General features: G+C 39.2%; 1 protein-coding gene across 3 annotated transcripts in view; it reads right to left on the bottom strand.

Annotated features, from left to right (window-relative positions):
- The window catches only part of cnksr2a (connector enhancer of kinase suppressor of Ras 2a), a 97,072-nt gene that overhangs the window by 49,704 nt on the left and 27,353 nt on the right, over nt 1–20,015 (bottom strand). For all 3 annotated transcript variants that reach the window (XM_051940049.1, XM_051940050.1, XM_051940051.1), the window contains exons 4-13: nt 12,645–12,732; nt 12,159–12,200; nt 9,331–9,450; nt 8,863–8,922; nt 8,460–8,528; nt 7,006–7,152; nt 4,996–5,108; nt 4,723–4,877; nt 3,795–3,884; nt 670–884 (exon numbers count right to left, since the gene is read on the bottom strand). In XM_051940049.1, coding sequence (XP_051796009.1) covers nt 670–884; nt 3,795–3,884; nt 4,723–4,877; nt 4,996–5,108; nt 7,006–7,152; nt 8,460–8,528; nt 8,863–8,922; nt 9,331–9,450; nt 12,159–12,200; nt 12,645–12,732 — 1,099 coding nt within the window. The remainder of the gene's footprint in view (nt 1–669; nt 885–3,794; nt 3,885–4,722; nt 4,878–4,995; nt 5,109–7,005; nt 7,153–8,459; nt 8,529–8,862; nt 8,923–9,330; nt 9,451–12,158; nt 12,201–12,644; nt 12,733–20,015) is intronic.

Below are 20,015 nucleotides of genomic sequence, written 5' to 3'. Positions count from 1 at the left end.
ACAATTGTCAAAGCAGCAAGTGTTAGTTATAGAGACATGTTAACACTAGCTGCTAAAGTCAAGGCAATCAAGCAGAATCACTAGAATTTATGTTCAGAGGATCATAGATCAGAGGCACAGTGATGGGAAATGCATTATTTTCTAATCTCAAATTCTTTACTTGGAATAACCCCTTGAGGTGTGTCACCTCGTTTTCGAGGAGGTCAAGTTAGGCAACAGTACAGTAATATTACTAATGAGACTGCAATTAGTCGGGTAGCACTGACAAAAGTCCTGCAAAAAATGCAATAGGTGGAGATGTTTCTGACCATCATGTTAAGCTAGGCTAGCAGTCCTCGTCAAGTAACATAAAACATGAGAAAGGCATCAAGTCTCTCCTCTAACTTTCTGCAAATTTCTTAAAACAACCTATTCCTTTGCAATTGAAGAGAAATTTATAGCCGAAACGGGGACTGAAAGACCAAGCTGCTGGAGAACTTTGAGGGATTTAACAGTTGATTCAAGCTCTCTATCATTAAAGAAAATATAAAATATATTATATATATATATAAATTTTCAGACATGACATGATTAGATATTTACTACAGTTTCAAACAGTGCTATTTTGATATTATATACATATAAATTGAAAAGAGTGAAGAAAACAAACAGAAAGACTAACTTCCTTACATGGTAAATGGAGGCGGGGTCTCTGGGAGGTGAATCCCTCTGATTTGTCTGCATCACGTAGTGGGAGGGGCTTTGGCTGTGGTGGCTCCGCCTCTTGGCCCGTTTGGCCGTGTCATTGGACCGTTTGCCCGGACGAGCCGTATGGGAGGAGTAATCATCAGAACCGGTGCGTTCATCTCCACCTGACAGTCCAACGTAGCGCATCAGCGACGCCTCTGCAAAACAAAAACCACAGAAAACCTTTTGTCCACTGATTAAACGATCACCACCGATCTCTTCTTTGTACCGTTTTCTGTCGTCATCAGCGCTGCAGGTGGCGAGGTTTTCTGGGTTAATTAGAGACTAAATTTAAAAAAGCTCCACACTAAAAGGTCACATCACTCAGACTGAACACAATATTCGGGCGGCAGCAGATTTTGACCTTTAATCAGACGATCATTGCTGCTTTAATCAGTCATTGTAAAAACATCTGAACACAGTGAGATGATTTCACATGCTGATTTTTTTGCCCTTTTGTTTCAGCACCACCAACAGGCTAATCAGGACTTCAGTGGGAAAAACGTGCGTCGCATGCGATCACCAAAACAGCAACATATTACGCTTGTCGTGTGAAGATTTTCTGTTCGCCGCGTCGTTGCTCTTTTGGTTGAAGTCAAGCAACTAAAAATAAAGTTTAGGGAAAAGGGCACAGTCGTTGTTTACAAAGTCAGCACAACATGTACAGTAAGGGCAAATAGAGACTAATTCCCTGCAGGAAGCATCCAGTGACTCAAAGACATTTATCCCATTTATCCTGAAGCTGCACGACTTCACATCTCTGCAGTTACCACGAGGAGTTTTTGTGTTTTGTGTTCTTCTAGAAAGAAATGTACCAATAAAGGCAGTGAAGAAGACGACAGAGAGATGCTGTGATTAATCAATTAATCACATAAACGCTGCAGAATGATTGTGTTTTAAGGTAAACTATGGTACATTCCAAATCCAGCATCAAAAATGTAGCTTTAACTTATGTAGTATATGTGCTCTAGATGACAGGTTAACGGGCTCCAGTTATTTAAGCTACACAACACAATGTGCATCGAAGTATGAAAACAGATTATAAGTAACTATTTTTGTGCCATACATCAGCAGCTGACAGAATAAATAACTTGCATTATTTTTGTTTTATTTATTATGAGTCTGAACGATGTTTTATTTTGAAAAATGATCGGATTCTCTCCGTTACATCCGTCTATGACAAACTCTTGACGCATGTTAAGACGCTTGTCTCCTGACAGATTACCGCTAAAATTAAACCCACAAGCTAGCAAAATGAGTTTTAAAAAAAACAAACTTTTTTGGAAAGTTTCTTTTTTGAAGGGGAAAAGGCCCAATGAAGAGACAGAAGAAGAGCTCCCATTAAAAAGAAACAGACAAAATCACAAGTCCTACTTAAAATAAGGATTTATAGCAACAGCTGGATTCATTTTTGTTATATTTGGGAAATACCACAGTTTTTAAGCCAGTTATATCATTTTAATGTCTTAAATCCTGGTTTGTGAAAATAATGTCTGACATTAAAGCGGTCCGTGGCGCAAAAAAGGTTGGGGACCGCTACCGTACATGAAGCAAAACCACAAATATCTTGATTAAATCATGAATTACAAGTATTTTCTAGGTGTTTCTTTGCTTCTGTCACATTTTTACTCAATACTGGCTATTCTTTCACTGCAATACGAAGTCCTACAGAAACAATAAAAGCATGGTTAGAAGTCAAGAAAACTCTAGAAATTCGAGAAATGTCTTCTTTTGTGGCCACTTATGGAAAGAAAAGGTCGTTCCATTTGCTATGGATATTTTACTACTCACATTTTTGTCACGATTAAAAACTAGGCATTTTCCCCACAACTACATATTCACTCATTTTTGAAAGATTTTTCACCATGCTGAGTTCATATTCTAACAATTTGCTCCTCTGTTTACCATTTGAGCCATGCTGCATGTATTTTATTTGATCAAATGCGCTTTTACTGGCTTTCTGTCCTTTTAGTTTGCTTCTATGCATGTCTGCTCTGTGTTTTTGTACATAAACCGCCTGCAGTTCTGCCGAAAAACCCGTTAAACTTTTGTCAAATCACTATTCGTTGAAGCTGAGGCAGTCCTGGCTTCAGAATTTGATGCAGATAGCTCATTTTTTACGAAGTTTTTAACAGGATTTTGATAAAATAGCACAATTTAAGCTCAGATTTGGTTATTTTTTTTACCTACATAACTGAAGATCACACATTAAATCCAACAATTCTTTCTTTTCTTACGGTTTCTGGCTCTGACACATGGTGTAATTTTGTCGATTTTCTTTAGAGGAACATGTCTTTTGTCACACAGTATTGCTTTTCAGAAAGAACATGGGCTGTTTCAGGTGATGGGATAATCAATACTGTAGTTTAAAGTTGAACAGAGTCTAGTTTTTTAGTTTCTATCAACACTAGACCTCTAGTTTTTCCAATATTCTTTCAAGACTGATGTATTCCCTCAGACTGCAGCGCTGCGTTCGTCTAATAGTCTTCTCCACCATTTTTCTTTCTTTTTGTTCTTCTTCTTTAAACTTCATCCCACCTCTTCACCGGGGAGGAAACTCAAGTCCTCTTTACCTCGTTTTCTTTCTCCCCATCGGTTCCCACCCTCATGTCCTCCCCTGGTTGCTAGGCAGCGGCCAGAGGAAAGCGAGACACCGAGAAGAGCTGCTGTCAGCGTCACCATGGCAACTGTGTGAGTGATTCAGGTGGAGGTCAGGGAGAATAGTCGTTTTTTTTCTGTTTCTGCCTCCTCTCATCCCTCCTTTCCTCCCTCCACCTCCTCCTGTCTTCCATTCTCTCTCCCTTCACAGCTGCCTTTCATTTTCTCTTTGCCTTTGTTGTCGACTGTCTACCTTTTTTTTTCTTTTCCTTCCCCTCCTTCCTATCTCATCCCCTCTTATTCGGTACCTCTGTGATGCTAATCACAGGGAGAATTAGCGAGTGGGACGGAGGCGCATTGATCTGCAAACGCTCGTCTCTTTTTAATTCAAAGAGACGGGGGGGAACGTTTAGCAAATATCTAACGGGCTCTTCAGGAGACACATATGCACTCCACACGCCGGCGCTCACCTCTGCGGCTTTCTCGGTTGAGCTTGGCTGGATCCTCGTAGTCGCCCACCCAGTTACACTCCACCGGCATGGAGATGGGCCTCAGCCTGCCTACAAGTGCACACAATTACAAAACTTCATATTAGCCTCGCAGATGTCAAACTTCTGCCGTGCATCCACAAAGTTTCGAGCTCTGGTGCAGATCCCAAAGTTTTCAAAGAAATCCGTTCAGCTTCATGTTTGTCCTTTGAGCATTTCCCATCATGCACATTTAACCCTCCTGTTGTCCTCATTTACGGACAAAAAAAAAATTTTGTTTCCTTGTCGGAAAAAAAGCCAAAATTTCAGCGAAAGAAATTCCAAATTTCTGAAAATTTGCAAAACCTTCAGGAATAAAATTCCAATAATTCCTTAAGTTTTATTTAAAAAAATCCCCCTAACTTGGCAAGAAAAAGCTTGTAAATATTTTCAAAAAATGAGTAAAAATCTTCCAAAAAATTCTAAAAATATATGAAGCGATTACATATATATCAGTAAAATTTTTAATATTTTCTTTAAGAACATTCACAAAAAAATTAACCAAAATCCAGAGAATTTCACTGGAATTTGGTTGATTTTTTTTTTGTAAATCTTCTTAAGAAATATTTTTAACATTTCATTTTCTTGGCCCAAAAAATGTTCAGTTATTTCACAAAAATGGTGAAAATGTGGACACCAGAAGGTTCACTGGCAAAATATATTTTTTTCTCCACATTTTCAAACTTTAAAATGGGTCAGTTTTGACCTGCAGGGCGACACGAGGGTTAATGAAGAGTTATAATGACTTAACATCTTAAAGCGGGATTCTTGGATGCATTTCTGCTCCGTCATCTTTAACTGGTGTTTTTAAGGGACTCAACCTCACAGAACAGGACTCACACACCAACACTCAACCATCATAACAGCGAACCGTATGTAGGCGTGGTGCAGTACACTGGCTCCTCCTCTTCTCGCCGGCGAGACTCTTGATCCAGGAAGGAGTTCGGTGACTCAGAGCGCTTAGCAACGCTGACGCCACCATGGTTACGAGATGCCTCATCCCCAGACAAGGCTCCTGTCTCATCTCTATGGCAACAACAGAGGCAGGTTTTTTTCCCCTTTTCTTACCGACAAACAAATGTACATCAAAGTCAGGGCTTATCTCAGCCGTCACCAAGCTGCATTTTCAACCTGAAGGAGCTACCTGGGTGTGTAGGGCTCAGCCGGTGGAGGGGGGATGTAGAGGTCCTGGAGGGCCGAGTTCTTGGTGGGAGTTCCTGAAGGGGTGGCAGAGCTGCTGCCTGGGCTTCTGGTTGGCTGCAGAAAGTGATTGCAGTTGGGATTATCCATTTTTGTTCCATTTATTTATTGTTATTTTCAGGTTTCTTGTATTTTGAATATTTTTCGTGAAGCTTATTTTTGCAGCTTTAGGTAAAAGTTCAACATCTGGAGATGCAAACTGTGATCCATGTGGAGTTACTCACAATGACAGCAAATTAGGAACTCAAGAAGGAACTCTAAGTGAAATAACTTCTATGTTCCACTAGTTAAAAAAATCATTGCATGGCTTCCTACTAGAAATAGACCGATTACTGCCACTTTATTGTGGCTGATATTTGGCATTTTTCCAATTATCGGTATGTCATATTGTCATTTTTATTGCCCAATTATTCATAAACTAAACATGTTATTTCAGGTCTGATGCAGCCTCAGTTCTCTGTGGTCTCTGAAGTCAACAAAAAACACAAGTTGATGCCACAAACCACAAAGTTAGCTTCTCTCACAGTGGCTAAGGCTATGCTAACGGCTAGCGGCTAAGTTAGAAGGCAGCCATAGATGAACCTGAAACAGAGATCTGGACCTTAGTGGGCTATAAAAGTGCTAACACAGTGAAAGATTAAGAAAATAGAGAAGAACATGAGACACAACTGCAGGAGACAAACTGATCAATTTCAGTTGATCCCACATAAACAGAGGAGAATGTCCTAATTTAGTCACTTATAATTCTATGTAACATATTCAGTTACAGTCACTCATTAAAGAAGAAATTACAGGTTCTCTGCTGTTAAAACTTTACATTTAATGTATATTGATTAATAAACAAGCCTAGAAGTGTCCATTTATTACTGTTATTTGTATAACTAACACTGTTTCACCAAACTAGCAGAAAAATAGGAGAGGTCACATTATCAAACAAGTTAAACTAACTTATTTAGAGAAAAAACTAAGGCAAAACATAAAATTATGTACCAAAGTGTGTAATGTAATTGAATAGAACATTATATCACAGTTTCCAGACGGAATTAGTGGCTAAACTTTGACTTATCGCACAAATTACCATTATTTGTGCTACTTTTATCCTCTGAATTGAAATCTATGAGGTTGAAATTGTTCTCAGATTTAATTTAGCCACTTAATGCCACACACTGTTAGTTCAAGGAGGGTCAAATCTGTCAATTCTGTCTGTATTTACAGATAAAAAGGTATAATTTTGGTGATTTCTTTAGGAGGACTTGTGTTTCGTCACATTGACCAATCAGAGCTTCACTGTAGAGCTAAGAATCAACATTTTCCACCAGAGCTACGTAGCTACATCCATGAAATCATCAACAGAAATTGGCACCAAGATAGACGCAGCTCTGAAGTTGTTGTGCTAGAAGTCAGCATTTCTTTAGTTGTTGGAGATGAGCTTCCATGCCGACTGAAAAAGGCATTGAACGCTCGCTGGTTTGGACAAAATAAAACAAACTCCCAACACTCAGTCCACTAATGTGAAAATGATGGCGGCTCAGTCCAACTATCAGGGTTGGTTACTTTGTTTTAAACCTCCAAATAAAGGGTCCTCAGAGCTCAGCAGTCGCTCACAGAGCAGCAACAATGGAAAAGATAATCCAGAAATAAGAGCCAAGTTGTGATAAACTGCCACTTTTCCTTTGTGTTTCCCCCTTCGACTGTGTAGATAATCAGTGATAATTAGGGAGATAAATTTCATAATCGCCGGCGCTCTGGGAATGTGGGCGGAGGGTGGCATTGGTTTTCTCTTCCCATTCTTTCCAGTGCGTTTCAGCTGGCAAAAACAAAACCACGCTAAGCCACAGCTCCCTGACCTAATTATACACTTCGTCCGTACGGGAGAGAGAGGGAATGCTGTAGGGAATTATGTGGGCCAACACAGTGCCTTAATAAAGTCTATAAAAGGTAGAGGCGGTCCCACCTGCAGAGCCAGGGGTTTCCAGCGCATGTTCTTCAGCAGTGCAGGGGCGGAGCTGAGCGTGCTCTGTGGACGCTTCTTCAGGGTCAGGGACACGACGCCTTTATCGGCCCTCAGCGAGCCGACCAGGTTACGTAACTGCCAGCCCACCTGTGGGACGAGAGAGGACGGCTAGTCTGAGAATAAAGCAGCCTGCAGGAAAACATGACAAAAACAGCCTGATTTACACTCGACTAAGTAGCATTAACATGCAGCCTGAAGTTTGAATTCTGTCCACGTCGTGATTGGATCTCGCTTGTTGAGCCTTCTGTGCGAGGCAAGTGGGTGTGGAGGTGGTAAGTCTATCTATAGAGCTTTTGTGTGATATAACCTGCCCTCAATTTGAAAACAAATGCATATTATGTGTCGCTTTTACATTTTTACCTACTATTTGCAGAAAAAGTCAGCCAACACTCTTTGTCTGTGAAGGAAAACATATTGTAAACAAAAATAAAAAAAAGCCGCAGGGATGTGATATTTATCAACCTGTCTTATTTGCATTTATGGGGTTGACCCGATATCTGATCGCAATGCAAGAGGAGGTGCAGAGGAGGTTGGAGGATCTGATTACACTAATTGCAATGCTTGCTGCATCCATATGCACCTCGTAAATGAAGGGCACAGTCTGCAATACAGATATAACTGGGGGCCACCCAGCCACAAAAACATAAAACTCAAAACTGGAACTTGCTTAAAGGACTAAATAACAACAAGTGGGGTTCACAAAGATGCATAATAAAGTTTAATAACACTAGATAACAATGAATCTATGAATCTTTTCTGATAGTAAACCTTGTTTCTTGCCCCAAAAGTCAAATTTTAACTCTTGTTTTAGCTCTGTTTTTGGTCCCCACCATCTCCTGAGACAAGTATCCGTCGCCACAAATGCTAAATGCTAACCTGTGTTTACAAGTCATCAGCTAACCTCGTGTAGCTTCTGTTTGGCACCCAACAAGTAGTGTGTTATTAGTTTATCAGAGCAGAAAATAAGTGCATGTCGTAACCAGAAAGAGTCTAAACCAAAACGAGAAAGTTGTGGGAAAAGCAACACAATTGGCTAAAAGGTGCGAAAATGCTCCGTAGAGGTGATTATGAGATAATTATTTGTGGCTTTATCATTACAGATTAAGTCTTTTATGCTACGCATTTTCATTTGATCCACCGGCATTAGAAATAAATTGATTATAGCTTTAAAGGTTTGTTTATGTCTGTAAAACCACAAAAACAGGCTTTTTTCTGTTATGATCAAGTGGGAAAGATACAAGCAGTTGTCTTCTCTTTGTGAATACAAACGATCAAAAGAGATGGAATGGCCCTAAATCCTTAACAGAATAACATTTGATGGAAAAACACTAGAATGAATACAGAAATATATATTTAGAACATAAGAGCGCACACTGAGACATTCAGAAACCCACCACTGTCTGATGATTGACTTGAATGACTTCATCTCCTGCATGGATCTTCTTACAGCGGTCAGCCGGAGACTACAGAGAAACCGAAGACAGAGACAGAGGGAGAAGGAAAACAGACGACTATGAATTGATCTGAACCTATTGATCTCTGCATACCACAGCGAGCAAGTTTCACAACAAAGTGTGCTTAAATAGGCTTTGACGTAGCAGGGAGGGAAAGCCTTGCAGACTCATCCGTACGGAATCTGATGTGCCGTTATGGATACAAAAGTCAGATTTGCTGATATTCTGAGCATGAATTGGATTTCTGCACCCCCGGGTGTGGTGGGAAATCCGCCGATAAAGCAAAGTGCTTGCTGCAGCTCTGTAGGTGAATGTGTGAAAAATGGGATTTTGAGCCTCTCACCCCTTCAGTAGTTCCTGTGATCACATGGAGGCCATCGTAGGTTGACTTTATGTACATTCCCTGATAAATAGGACAGAAAATACAGTGTCATTGCTTAAAAGGCAGCCAGAACCAATAAAAACGTGGACATACATACTTATTCGAGGGTTTTTACTTCTTTGTACAAAAACAAGCAGCCCTTATAGAGCATACTGGTGAGTTTTAGGTCTTTGTCCTATTTAAAAACAAAAAAACAGTCCCATCAAAATCCACATTTCCACTGGTCTAATGTCCTTTTGTCTCTCTGAAGTCGTTTCTTTGCAGCAGTTCCACGATGAATCTCTAATTCACACCGTCTTCTTCCAACAGTTGATGGTAAAATGTGCCTGCTTCTTAAACTCTCAGAACTCTCGGTCTTCGTTTCCTGGGGCGCTCTTCATGAGAGCCACTGTCATCACAGCGTTAGACGGTTTTTGTGACGGAACTTACCAGGCCTTCGGAGGGTTTGATGTTGGTGAGGTGAACCAGCTCGAGGTGGGCCGACTGAGAAACCAGCGGGTCCGATGACACACACACAATGTGCTCACACACCTCCGACAGAGTCTTACACTGCAGAGAAGGAGAGAAAAACAACGTGGACGGCAAACAGGGCTTTTATTGAGAACAAAGCACTAAATTAGACTGTATTTCTAAGAAACCTCTTCGTCTCCTGCTGTTAAGGCTGCAACTGCTTTTTCTCTTTGGCTTCACTGAGCAAAACAAACATTTGAGTGTTTCAAGCTGCAGATTTCCCTCCAAAGTCTGAACAGTATTACCACAAGTTTAGGTGTTTGATTCCTTGTGATGTTTGCATTATTCAGATTTCAAAAATGTTTTCTGTTGCTGGTTTTATTTGGGTGAATTCTGGTTAACACAATGGCTACCAGCCGGGTTTACTGCAGTAGACAAAATCTCTTTGTTCATTTATTTTCTTGCTTCAACGGATGAATAAACTCTAAAAAAAAAAAAAAAAGACTTCATTTGCCCGAGTACATTAAATCCCCATGGTGCATTCATGGACGTTTGATTTCCACTCAGATCGAAGCTTAATTTTTGGGTCAGTTTATGTAAGATAGTTTTGCTTTTCTTTTTCAGTAAGTAAACTATTTCCAGCCAAACATAATGGAGGTGAATTTCATTTTGGTGCCCACAGCAGTGAAAAATTACAAATTTAGGAGTGACATTTTTTTTTGGCAGACACAATAAGACTCCATTCAACACGCTGTCAACAGTTTCAGGGATCATTTGCCTGGTAGAAAGCAGTTGGAATAAAAAGTGCTGACTGTGTTATTGGATAATCCGCAGCCGAGGATCCACAACTTCTTCAAGAACATTTAAAAGACACAAAAAGCTTCCCGCTGCATTGACAGTGAACTTTTGCTCCGGAAGCATCTGACCTGTAAAAAGTGCATCCATCTCTTACTTCATATGTCATTTTTGCTGTTTACTGGAAGCCTCTCTGGCGTCAGAGCGCTCTTGTTTCTTGATTACCCTCGAATGAATCAGACTAAAGAGGCTTCTTCACAGCAGACACGTCAATTTGTCAGAACAAGGGAAGCCCGGGTGAAACTAATGGCACCAACGATGGCTCTGTTCCAGCAATTAGCGACGCGATTCGTTACACCTGCATTTGACAAATCAAAACGTCTGCTGTGAAAAAGGTCACTTAAAGTTTAACTGCCATCCGAGTTTAGAAGCCACTGACAAACAGAAACTCGAGTGTTTTTCTGGAAGTACATTTTATTTATGCTGACAGTGCCAAGGAGAAAATTGAATTAATTTTACTGTACACTGTAAAACATTAAACAAGAATGTGGTGGAACTTACAAACATTGCCTTGAACTGATCGTTTGTACCATTCAAAAGTTTGGGGTCACCCAGACAATTTCATGTTTTTTACGAAAACTCACTCTTTATTCATGTGCTAACATAACTGCACAAGGGTTTTCTAATCATCAGTTAGCCTTTCAACACCATTAGCTAACACAATGTAGCATTAGAACACAGGAGTGATGGTTGCTGGAAATCTTCCTCTGTACCCCTATGGAGATATTCCATTAAAAATCAGCCGTTTCCAGCTAGAATAGTTATTAACCACATTAACTATGTCTAGACTGGATTTCTTGTTAATTTAATGTTGTTTTCACTGAAAAAAAAAACTGCTTTGCTTTCAAAAACAAGGACATTTCTTAGTGCCTCCAAACTTTTGAACGGCAGTATATATGTGCCTAAAATTAAATAAAGTTAAGCTACTACTTTTTGTTGGATTAGATGTTTTTGAAATGTCTGACTACAAACTAATTTTATGATTGTCAGAGCAGCAAATGACAGTATTGGAGACATGCTAACATGGTTACACCAGCCGCTAAAGTCAAGGCTATTGAGCCGAATCACTAGAATTTATGTTCAGAGGATCATAGATCATAGGTATAGTGATGGGAAATGCATAATTTTATTATACACTTGGAGTTTTTAGTAATAATATTGCAATTAATCAGCCAGCATGCAGTTCCCAGTGGTAACAAAACATGTTATATGTCCAATGTTGAGTCATGCCAAAAAATACAATATATAAAGCTTGTTGTGTTCAGAGGTGGAGCTGCTTCCTGTCTTCATGCTAAGCTACATGCTAAGCTAAGCTAACAGTCTCCGAGACAAGTAACATACAAATACGAGAGGCATCAATTCTCTCCTCTAACTTTTCGCAAATTTCTTAAACAAACTACTCCTTTGCATAAACATGGGAGTGTATATAATAACCTTATTAACTCATATTCATAATTTGCATCTGCACAGTAACTACCGAGTGAAAGAGTCAGCTAAAAGTAGTGGATGAAAAGTAGAAGATTTGCCACTGCAGAAGTGTACAGCAAAAATTAAACACTCAATACTTTAAATTTGTACTCACAAACCATACTTCTTCAGTAAATCTTAGTCTCTTCTCATTTCTATACCCAGAAAGTTATTAGGAGGCTACTTTTTTAGCTTTTGATCGAGGCGGACTAGCATTTTACCTCCGCTTCCAGTCTTTATGCTAAGCTAAGCTAATCACCTCCGGCCTGCAGCTGTGCTGTTGACCCTCTTGACAAAAAATAAGAGAAAAGAACCTCTGAGCTTTTCCTTTAAAACATTCCTGGAGGCAGCACTGAAACGCTGCGTGTTAGCGTAGTATTTTATCAGTGGGAAATGTGGAGGGGGAAAAAAAACCCAAAACAACAGAATGCTTCACATCATCACAGAGCAAAGCAGGGACAGCTGGCTGAGAAAGCACAACTCACCACATGAAGGATTTTGTTCTCCGTCTCAAACACCGTACAGTCCTGGGGGAACGAGAGAAATTTAATGTAGCGCGAGCAGAACATCCTGTCTTGCAAACACTCACCATCTCACGCTGCTACAGTACCTCTGTATACTGTCTTGGCCTCACATTACCCGATCAGAACCACCTGCACCCCCTCGCTGATATGAAATAAAATACTAATAAAAAACACGCCCACACAAACACACAGACACTTATCTTATATTTATTTATACACACATCAGTCACACATAAAGACAGACTGTAAAGGACGTAAATAGCAAAAGGGATCGAGGATGCAGAGTCTGCTGCATCACACCCACACACACTCGCTGGCTCTTAGGGGGATATGACAACCTACGGCAGCTCCCCTCTGCCTCGCACTTCAAGTGGAGGAGAATAAGAGCTATCAGCCTTCAAACACACACACACACACACACACACTCACACAAACAATTCCACACACCTGCTGTACAATGGTGGTGAGCTCCAGGCAGAGCTGAATGACATTATTTCGGGTTACTGAGTAGTCTGCCACTGCAGCAAAGGGAGACCTGGGAGGAACAGATAACACAGCGGTATGTCTTATAATGTTTCTGCCGCATTAGATGATGTGCACAGGAGATGGACAGGAGCATTGTTACAAAGGAGGGGAGGGTGACACGCCACAAAACACTGGGTTTACAGACACACACACAAGCCCTTTAATCGGTGGAAGAGGTGAATTTAGGCAGAGGAGTTTGAGAACTCACTTGTAAATGAAACTGTCAGCTTGGATGTGCGCTGGAAAGCCACTCAAACTGCACATAGCATGGCCAGAAATAGAGCCAAGTAGGACTAGCAGTGCAAAAATAACACTTGTTTGGTTCCTTGAAACATAAAAAAAATCGTAAAATTGGAATATAATAACTCCCCAGAGCACATTATGATGCATTCAGGCAACTTTTTGTGTTCAAAAACCATCCAATTCCCAAAAATATTCTGTTTACTCCAATGCACAATTGGTAAATCCTCACTCTCGAGTCTAATTATTGACATTTCTGCTTAAAAAAAAGACAAATTTGATAATATTTTGCCCTTTTTTCTTTTAATTGACTAAAAAAATTAAAATTTTCAGTTCCAAGTGAAAGAAAATGGTGTTTCTTTTGTGTTTTTGCTAAAATATTTCGAATAATTTGGGAACACAGCATAGTATTTCTTATGATGACAGAAACAATAATATAATTTTGTGTTTTGTGGGAGAAAATAGTGTTTATGTTTGTTTTTGCTACAAGATTGCAAAGAACCTGAGAAGACAGGTATATTCAAAATGACAAAAAAAAACAAAAACATTTTTAGTGTTTTTTGAGGGGAGAAAATTATGTTAATGATGTATTTTTTGCGATAATATTTTGAATATTTGGGAAGAGAGCTTTAATATTTCTTATGATTATAGAAAAAATTAAGTTTTTAGAGTTTTTGTGGGAGAAAAGTATGTTAATGATGTTTTTTTTGCTAGAATATTTCAAATAATTTGCGAAGAGAGCTATAATATTTTTTTCAGTGATATAAAAAAATAACATTTTTTGTGTTTTTGTGGGAGAAAATTAAGTTAATGATGTGTTTTTTTTGCTGCAAGATTGTAAATAACTTGAGAAGGAAGCTATTTTCAGTGCTTTTATCCACTGGAATAAACACAAATAAAAGAAAATTAAATTAACAGCTCCAATGTGAAGTTTGAGAGCTGGTGCACAGGGCTCAAACTAATGATTTTTTCCCATTTCTTTCATTTTCTTAAAGATTAATTTATGTTTTATTCAATTACACATCAGAAATGGTGAAAAATCGTCGTCGTCACGGTTACAGGTCGCCATCTGTCACTGAGCGGCTGCCAAACGTCAATAAGGCGGCTCTTATATCCCCCGAAACCCTTTTGGTTAAGCTTCTGTCTGCGTCTATTTGCTACTGAATGAGCCGAAATCGACGCCAGCTCCATCTTGTCGCTGGCAGCCGAGGTGTTCAGTACGAGTTGTGGCTTGTTAGTAACTGGTGCAGCTGGAAGGCTTAGCGGTAATTAAATCCTCCAGACTGAAAAATAAATCCTTTTCACCAGCACTGGCAGCAGAAAAAGCAGCTCACATTTGCGAATAATGTCCGCTCGATTAACTGATCGGCTTTGAGTTTTCTGCGAGTCGACGAATAGCGGCGCACCGGCGGCATTTCACTTTGGAGCTGCTGCTTCTGGAAACCCATCATCCAGCTGGATGCTGCCTCAGACTGCAGATCTGTCCCATTACCCACATTTATGGACTTGAACACTTCATGTGGAGCCTGGTTGTAAAAATGGCAACACACAGTACATTTACACTCTATTTTAAAGCCATATTCTCAGCTATTTCCCCACAGATTGCTGATCCACACCAGTCCAGCTGCTGGGGATAGCGTTCCAGATGTTAGGATCAACATTAATCTACAGACATGGAGAAAAGTTTTTTGTGAAAAATAGGCCTGTTGTTCAAGACAGACTATTTAGAGATGCTTAAAATCTGCCATTACTGGTGAGAGTGATGAGAAGAAGTCAAATTAAATATTAAATGATAAATGCGTCACAGCCAATCGTGTCACGTTTCTGCCAATGATTGTGGTTTGCTTTGGTTATAATCGTAATACTGTATGTTCGTCCGATTTGTTCCTACAAATCTTCACAGCTCAGTTTTTTCCATGTTTAGCAGCTTTTTGTATCTAGCAGAGTAACACAATATGTACACAAGAGGGAGCATGCTGAGTTAAAACCAGGATGAGTACTATTATCATGGAATGCTAGCCTCTGATGCTAATGTTAGCTACAGAGATAAAAACTGACCACATCTACTTCAACATTTTCTCATACTGGGTCCATTAGCCTTCACTGTGAAATATTATTACAGCAAGTTCTGGCACCACAGTCTCCATTTTGTTGTAACTACTTTTTTGGTGGCTGGTATTGATTATGTTTCGTGACAAACAATGAAGATTTTAAAAAAAGCGGATCCAACATGCCAGTTAAATGTTCACTACATATTTAAAATGGGGTTTCCATTAATAAGGACACTAACTCTTCAAAAACCACATCATTTTAGGGATTCCACTCTTTCCGTCGACTTTATCCTCATATAAATGTACATTATGGAACCATGAGACATGAAGGCAGGACGTCGAGGGTTTTCTGTGTCGACATGGACTGTGGCGTTGCATGTGAGCTATCATATGTTGGGGAGGAGTTGAGGAAGGATCCAAGGGACCGAAGGGGGGGAAAGGGAAAAACCAGATGAAGAGAATTCAAAAAGCGTGAATGAAGTGGAGATGGGCTTCAGGCACCCATTTCTGGGTTTTAGATTCCTACGGATGCTGCCAGAGGAAACGCTCTCCATAAAAGAATAATTCAGATCTGTGCTTGTTGCTGAAATCCTAATTTATGCCGACTAATTAACCACTAGAGTTAATGAAAATAATTGAGCAACACTTCTCCTGCAAAAGCAGATAAACATGAGCTGGTCAAACATGTAATCAGATGTTTAACTCAAGACTGAACGCAGATTTGAGTGGTAATTATTGAATTTATGATGCTGCGAGGTCAGAAATCCAAACTATTCCAGGTAAGTTCAGAGGACTGAACCGTAACGTTGTTCTTTGGAGGAAAAAGGCCACAGCTCCGTGGAAGAAGCTGCATTAGTGAACCAGGTAAATAGGCCAGTGCAGCTCTGAATGCACCGATTTACACGCCTCACACCGACTACTTGTCATTTCCATGCAGGTTTTAAAAAGCAAACAAACAAAGCAAAACAAGCACAGTTTTAGAACTGAATGTTCCTCTTAAAAAACTGCGCTTCTACTCTCACTGAAATAAATTGTGTGAACGAGGTTATTAAAGCACTTTGGATTTATTATGCCATCCTGCCCCTGGCATCGTCGGTTCCCAACGTCTCCCACACGTCTGTGTTCCCGGTCAGAGTTTCCACTGAAGTGCGCGCAAGTTTGTTTTCATAAAAACCTATTTTCCTGCCAGAAGAGGGTCTTTAAAGCCTTTTTCTTTTGTGCAAACACAATGTTTATAAATGAAGCCCTGGGCCTAGCGGAGCATAATAGACTATTCAGGTGTGAACAAGGTGCTAACGATAAGGAACACGCTGAAGCTAATGGGCCGCTAATGACTCCACAGTCGCACAAAAGGGACAAAAGCAACACACTGGTGCGGACACACAACGGGGGAAAGTTAATGCATTCATTCACGGCAGACGTTATGATTGCAAATACAATGGAGTGGTGGAAGGAGCGAGGGAAGGATGACATGTTCTAAAGACCCAGATTAGAATTCGGCCACAGCCTCTAGTGGGTGATTTATCTGTGGTGTGTGTGATTTGGGTCATCAGTATTGAGGCTGAGTGCTATATATACATGCAGGACCTAAGGCTAGGCAGACTGCTAGCTAACCACCAGGCTCCAGCCCTCAAACAACACTTTTTTCCCCCCCAGACGACACTATGATGTTGGCGAACTTTAAAAGCCAAAAATTCTGTCATAACTCAGTCAGATCCAGATGCACAGTCAGAATTTTACATTCAGATCATTGGGTTACAGCACACTGTAAAAAATGTGTTTAAATAAAAGAGTTTGTGCAATATTTTTGAGTTATGACAACTTCTAATGAAATTATGTTAAACCAACAAACTAAACTGAGTCAGTAGAATTAGATTTTCCTCTAAATCAAAGGTATTTTTTATTAATCTGTCAGATAAACCACAGTTTTTAGGTTGATTGCTCATAAAAATTAAGTTGCTTCAACTTAAACCCCATATTTTTTTTGCACACAAGTTTTTAGTGGACAAACATTTGAAATATTAAGTTACCTCAATTATATTTTCTTCAGCATAGTTTTTTTGAGCTTTTTCTTTCTTTTGCCAACATTGTAGCTTTTCAAGAAATTAAATTACACATAAAGAGATTTTTTTTATTTTATTTTGAACTGCAGTTGTGCATTTGTACTGTATCAACCCACAGGTCCCTGAACGCACCATCTTAACCGTCTAATGAAGTCCAGGGATTTTATGTGGGGAGAAAAAGGAGATGAAATCTTGAACTCATTGAAGAAAAATTACGTTATCAAGCCAATTATGTTCAGTTGTAGCAACTTGAATTCAATTTTAAATCAACTAACACAGAAATTTGAGTTGAAATTACACAAAATATTAAGTTGATCCAACTACCAGCATGATTATTTGAACCAAACTAAAATAATGTTTGCAACTTAAAAGGTGGACAGATACGCTAAATTATTCTTCAGTGTAATCAGCTGCGTATAAAAATCTAGATTTCTGCTTAGAACCCGCAGAAAAAAGCAGTTCTTTGCAACTTCCTTGAGGATTTTTAATCAAAGTAATTATGTGATGATAATCAGTAAAATTATGGCACAATGCTAACAGCTAATAGCTACTTGTGCCAACATTTATTGGTGCTAATCTGCTGGTTATTTTTTCGGATTATTTTTATTTGCTTTGCATCAACAGAACCCTTATATCCAATGTTTTAATAATATGCATGGTCTTATGTCTTAACTATTACAATAAATTGTTTAAATAAACCTAAAAAAGATGAAAAGTGTTTTTGGTTTTTTTCCACATATATTCTAAAATACAGAAGCAGCATAGCTGTGTCCTTCAAACTGTGTATTTTTCCAAACATCACTGAAACGAAGAAGTGCTCTGAGACATGGTGAATGTATGAAATGTAAGCGTATGGAATGACTGATCCATCTTATCTGGTTTCACATCTATAACCAATCAAACATTAATATGGAATCGTAACGCTACCCTGGGCTCTACAGGGTAAAAGGCCGAAAAGGCTACAAAAAAAAAAAGCTTCCTGTGTTACTTACTGTGATGCTTAGAAACTGAAACATAAATCACATTTGGGGATTTGGTCCTTGACCCCAAGAAGATTGGTTTGATTTTAGTAGTTAGATTATGTCATAAAAATGCATGAACCAGCGTGTCAAACTAACTACCATTGGACACTGACTTTTTTTTATAGCTCAAACTGAATAAATCTGTTGATCTAAGTCATAAATTCTCAACCATTTTATTTACCTACTTAATGGTTTCAGTCAGTTACACCAAATCCCTTCCAGGCGACACTAATAAGCTGCTTTATTTGACAAATCCACAAATAAAATGCAATTTGTGGCAATTTAACATGTAGTAAAGCTCGAATGAAGCCACCAGCTTACTTATTATTCTCTGCGTGATGCGTTTACTGTGTGCTGCAGAGGTTCGTGACTAATGTGGTTTGCACTTAAATGCCCCTGTTTGTCCGTCCACATACTAATGACTGCTGGTAAAACTTTGCTGCCTGGATTAAATGCACAAAAGCCCAAGTTTATCCCCAGAATTCCACCACGACCACGTTTTTTTCCACAAAAAATCCTTAAATCTGCTTCATCTTCAAGTTTTCTTCAATCTCACAACAATCCAGTGATAGATGTCCATACATCTATAGGTATAACATAAACAGAACCACCTCATAACTAACTCTACATGCCTGTACTGGCACCAACTTTGCTTAAATCTGAACAAGAATGGGCTGAAAAGGCTGCAACATGGCATTCTTTCACTACCAACCCAGCAGTAACCCCCATATTTTAAAGCCTGCTCATTCACTGCACTGGTTTAAAAACAGAAATACTAAAACACTCTCACTCCTACTGCATTTTGAAGCCATCAGCGAAATATATCACACATAAACCGCGGTCTCTGTGGCCGTGTTATTAATTCATAGCTAGGTGCTTTCAAATGTGCATATAAAGAGGAAATGAGGAGTTCAAAGAAACAGAAACGCAAATTCCAGCGCAGAAATTCGGCCAAATAAAAAAAAAGAGAAAAAAAAGGACGACGTCCCGGGAGAGAAATGTAAACACGCATATGGAGACATCGGTACATCTGAGGCTGGGGAAAGATGTTATTTTATACATGAAAAGGTTGCAAAATGTCCTTTCAAGTCATTTGGAGAGAAAACTAGAAGACGCTGGGCTGCACTTTCCCTCTGTCCCTGAGAGCTCTAATGATCTGCAATCAGAGCGAGATGAAAGTTCAGTTTTAACACGCTTTATGCTAATTTGGCTCCGCTGAACACCTTTAAAGAGGGAGAGATCCTGTGGGTGCTAATTCAAGACGACTTCTAGCCGCATATGCTGACAGTTCCCATGTTGTTAGGGTCCCTTAATGATTTTGGTGGAAAAATATCATCTTTTTATCATTGACTTGCTAGTCTATGGCTGCAGGAATCCAGATTTCACCAAAATAAAAGCTCTGGTTGGATCACATGCATGTTAAATTTAAAAGTGAACCCTCACAGAGCTAAAATATCTTCTTTAGTCTACTTTTTTCCTATCATATGCTGGATTTGGGTGAAAAAAAATCTTGTTTTGTTCTCATTTCTTATTCTTTGGATGCAGGAATCCATATTTCACCAAAATAAAAGCTCGAGTTGAATCACATGCATGTTAAATTTAGCAGTAGACCTTCACATAGCCAGAATATGCTCTTTATTCTACATTTTTTTTGTCATAATATGCTGGATTTGGATGAAAAACATTTTTGTTTTACTTGCTTTTTCTTATTCTTTGGATGCAGGAATCAAGATTTCACCAAAATAAAAGCTCTGATTGAATCACATGCATGTTAAATTTAGCAGTGGACCCTCTCATAGAATATGCTCTTTTTAATACTTTTTTGGGATAATTTGTTGGATTTGGGTAAAAAAAAAAATCTTGTTTTATTCGCTTATTTTTAATCCCTGGCTACTGCAATGAGAATGTCATCAAAAT

Source organism: Acanthochromis polyacanthus, chromosome 20 (assembly GCF_021347895.1).
Source record: "Acanthochromis polyacanthus isolate Apoly-LR-REF ecotype Palm Island chromosome 20, KAUST_Apoly_ChrSc, whole genome shotgun sequence".
Lineage (NCBI taxonomy): Eukaryota > Metazoa > Chordata > Actinopteri > Pomacentridae > Acanthochromis > Acanthochromis polyacanthus.
This window is presented reverse-complemented; position numbering and strand designations above follow the sequence as displayed.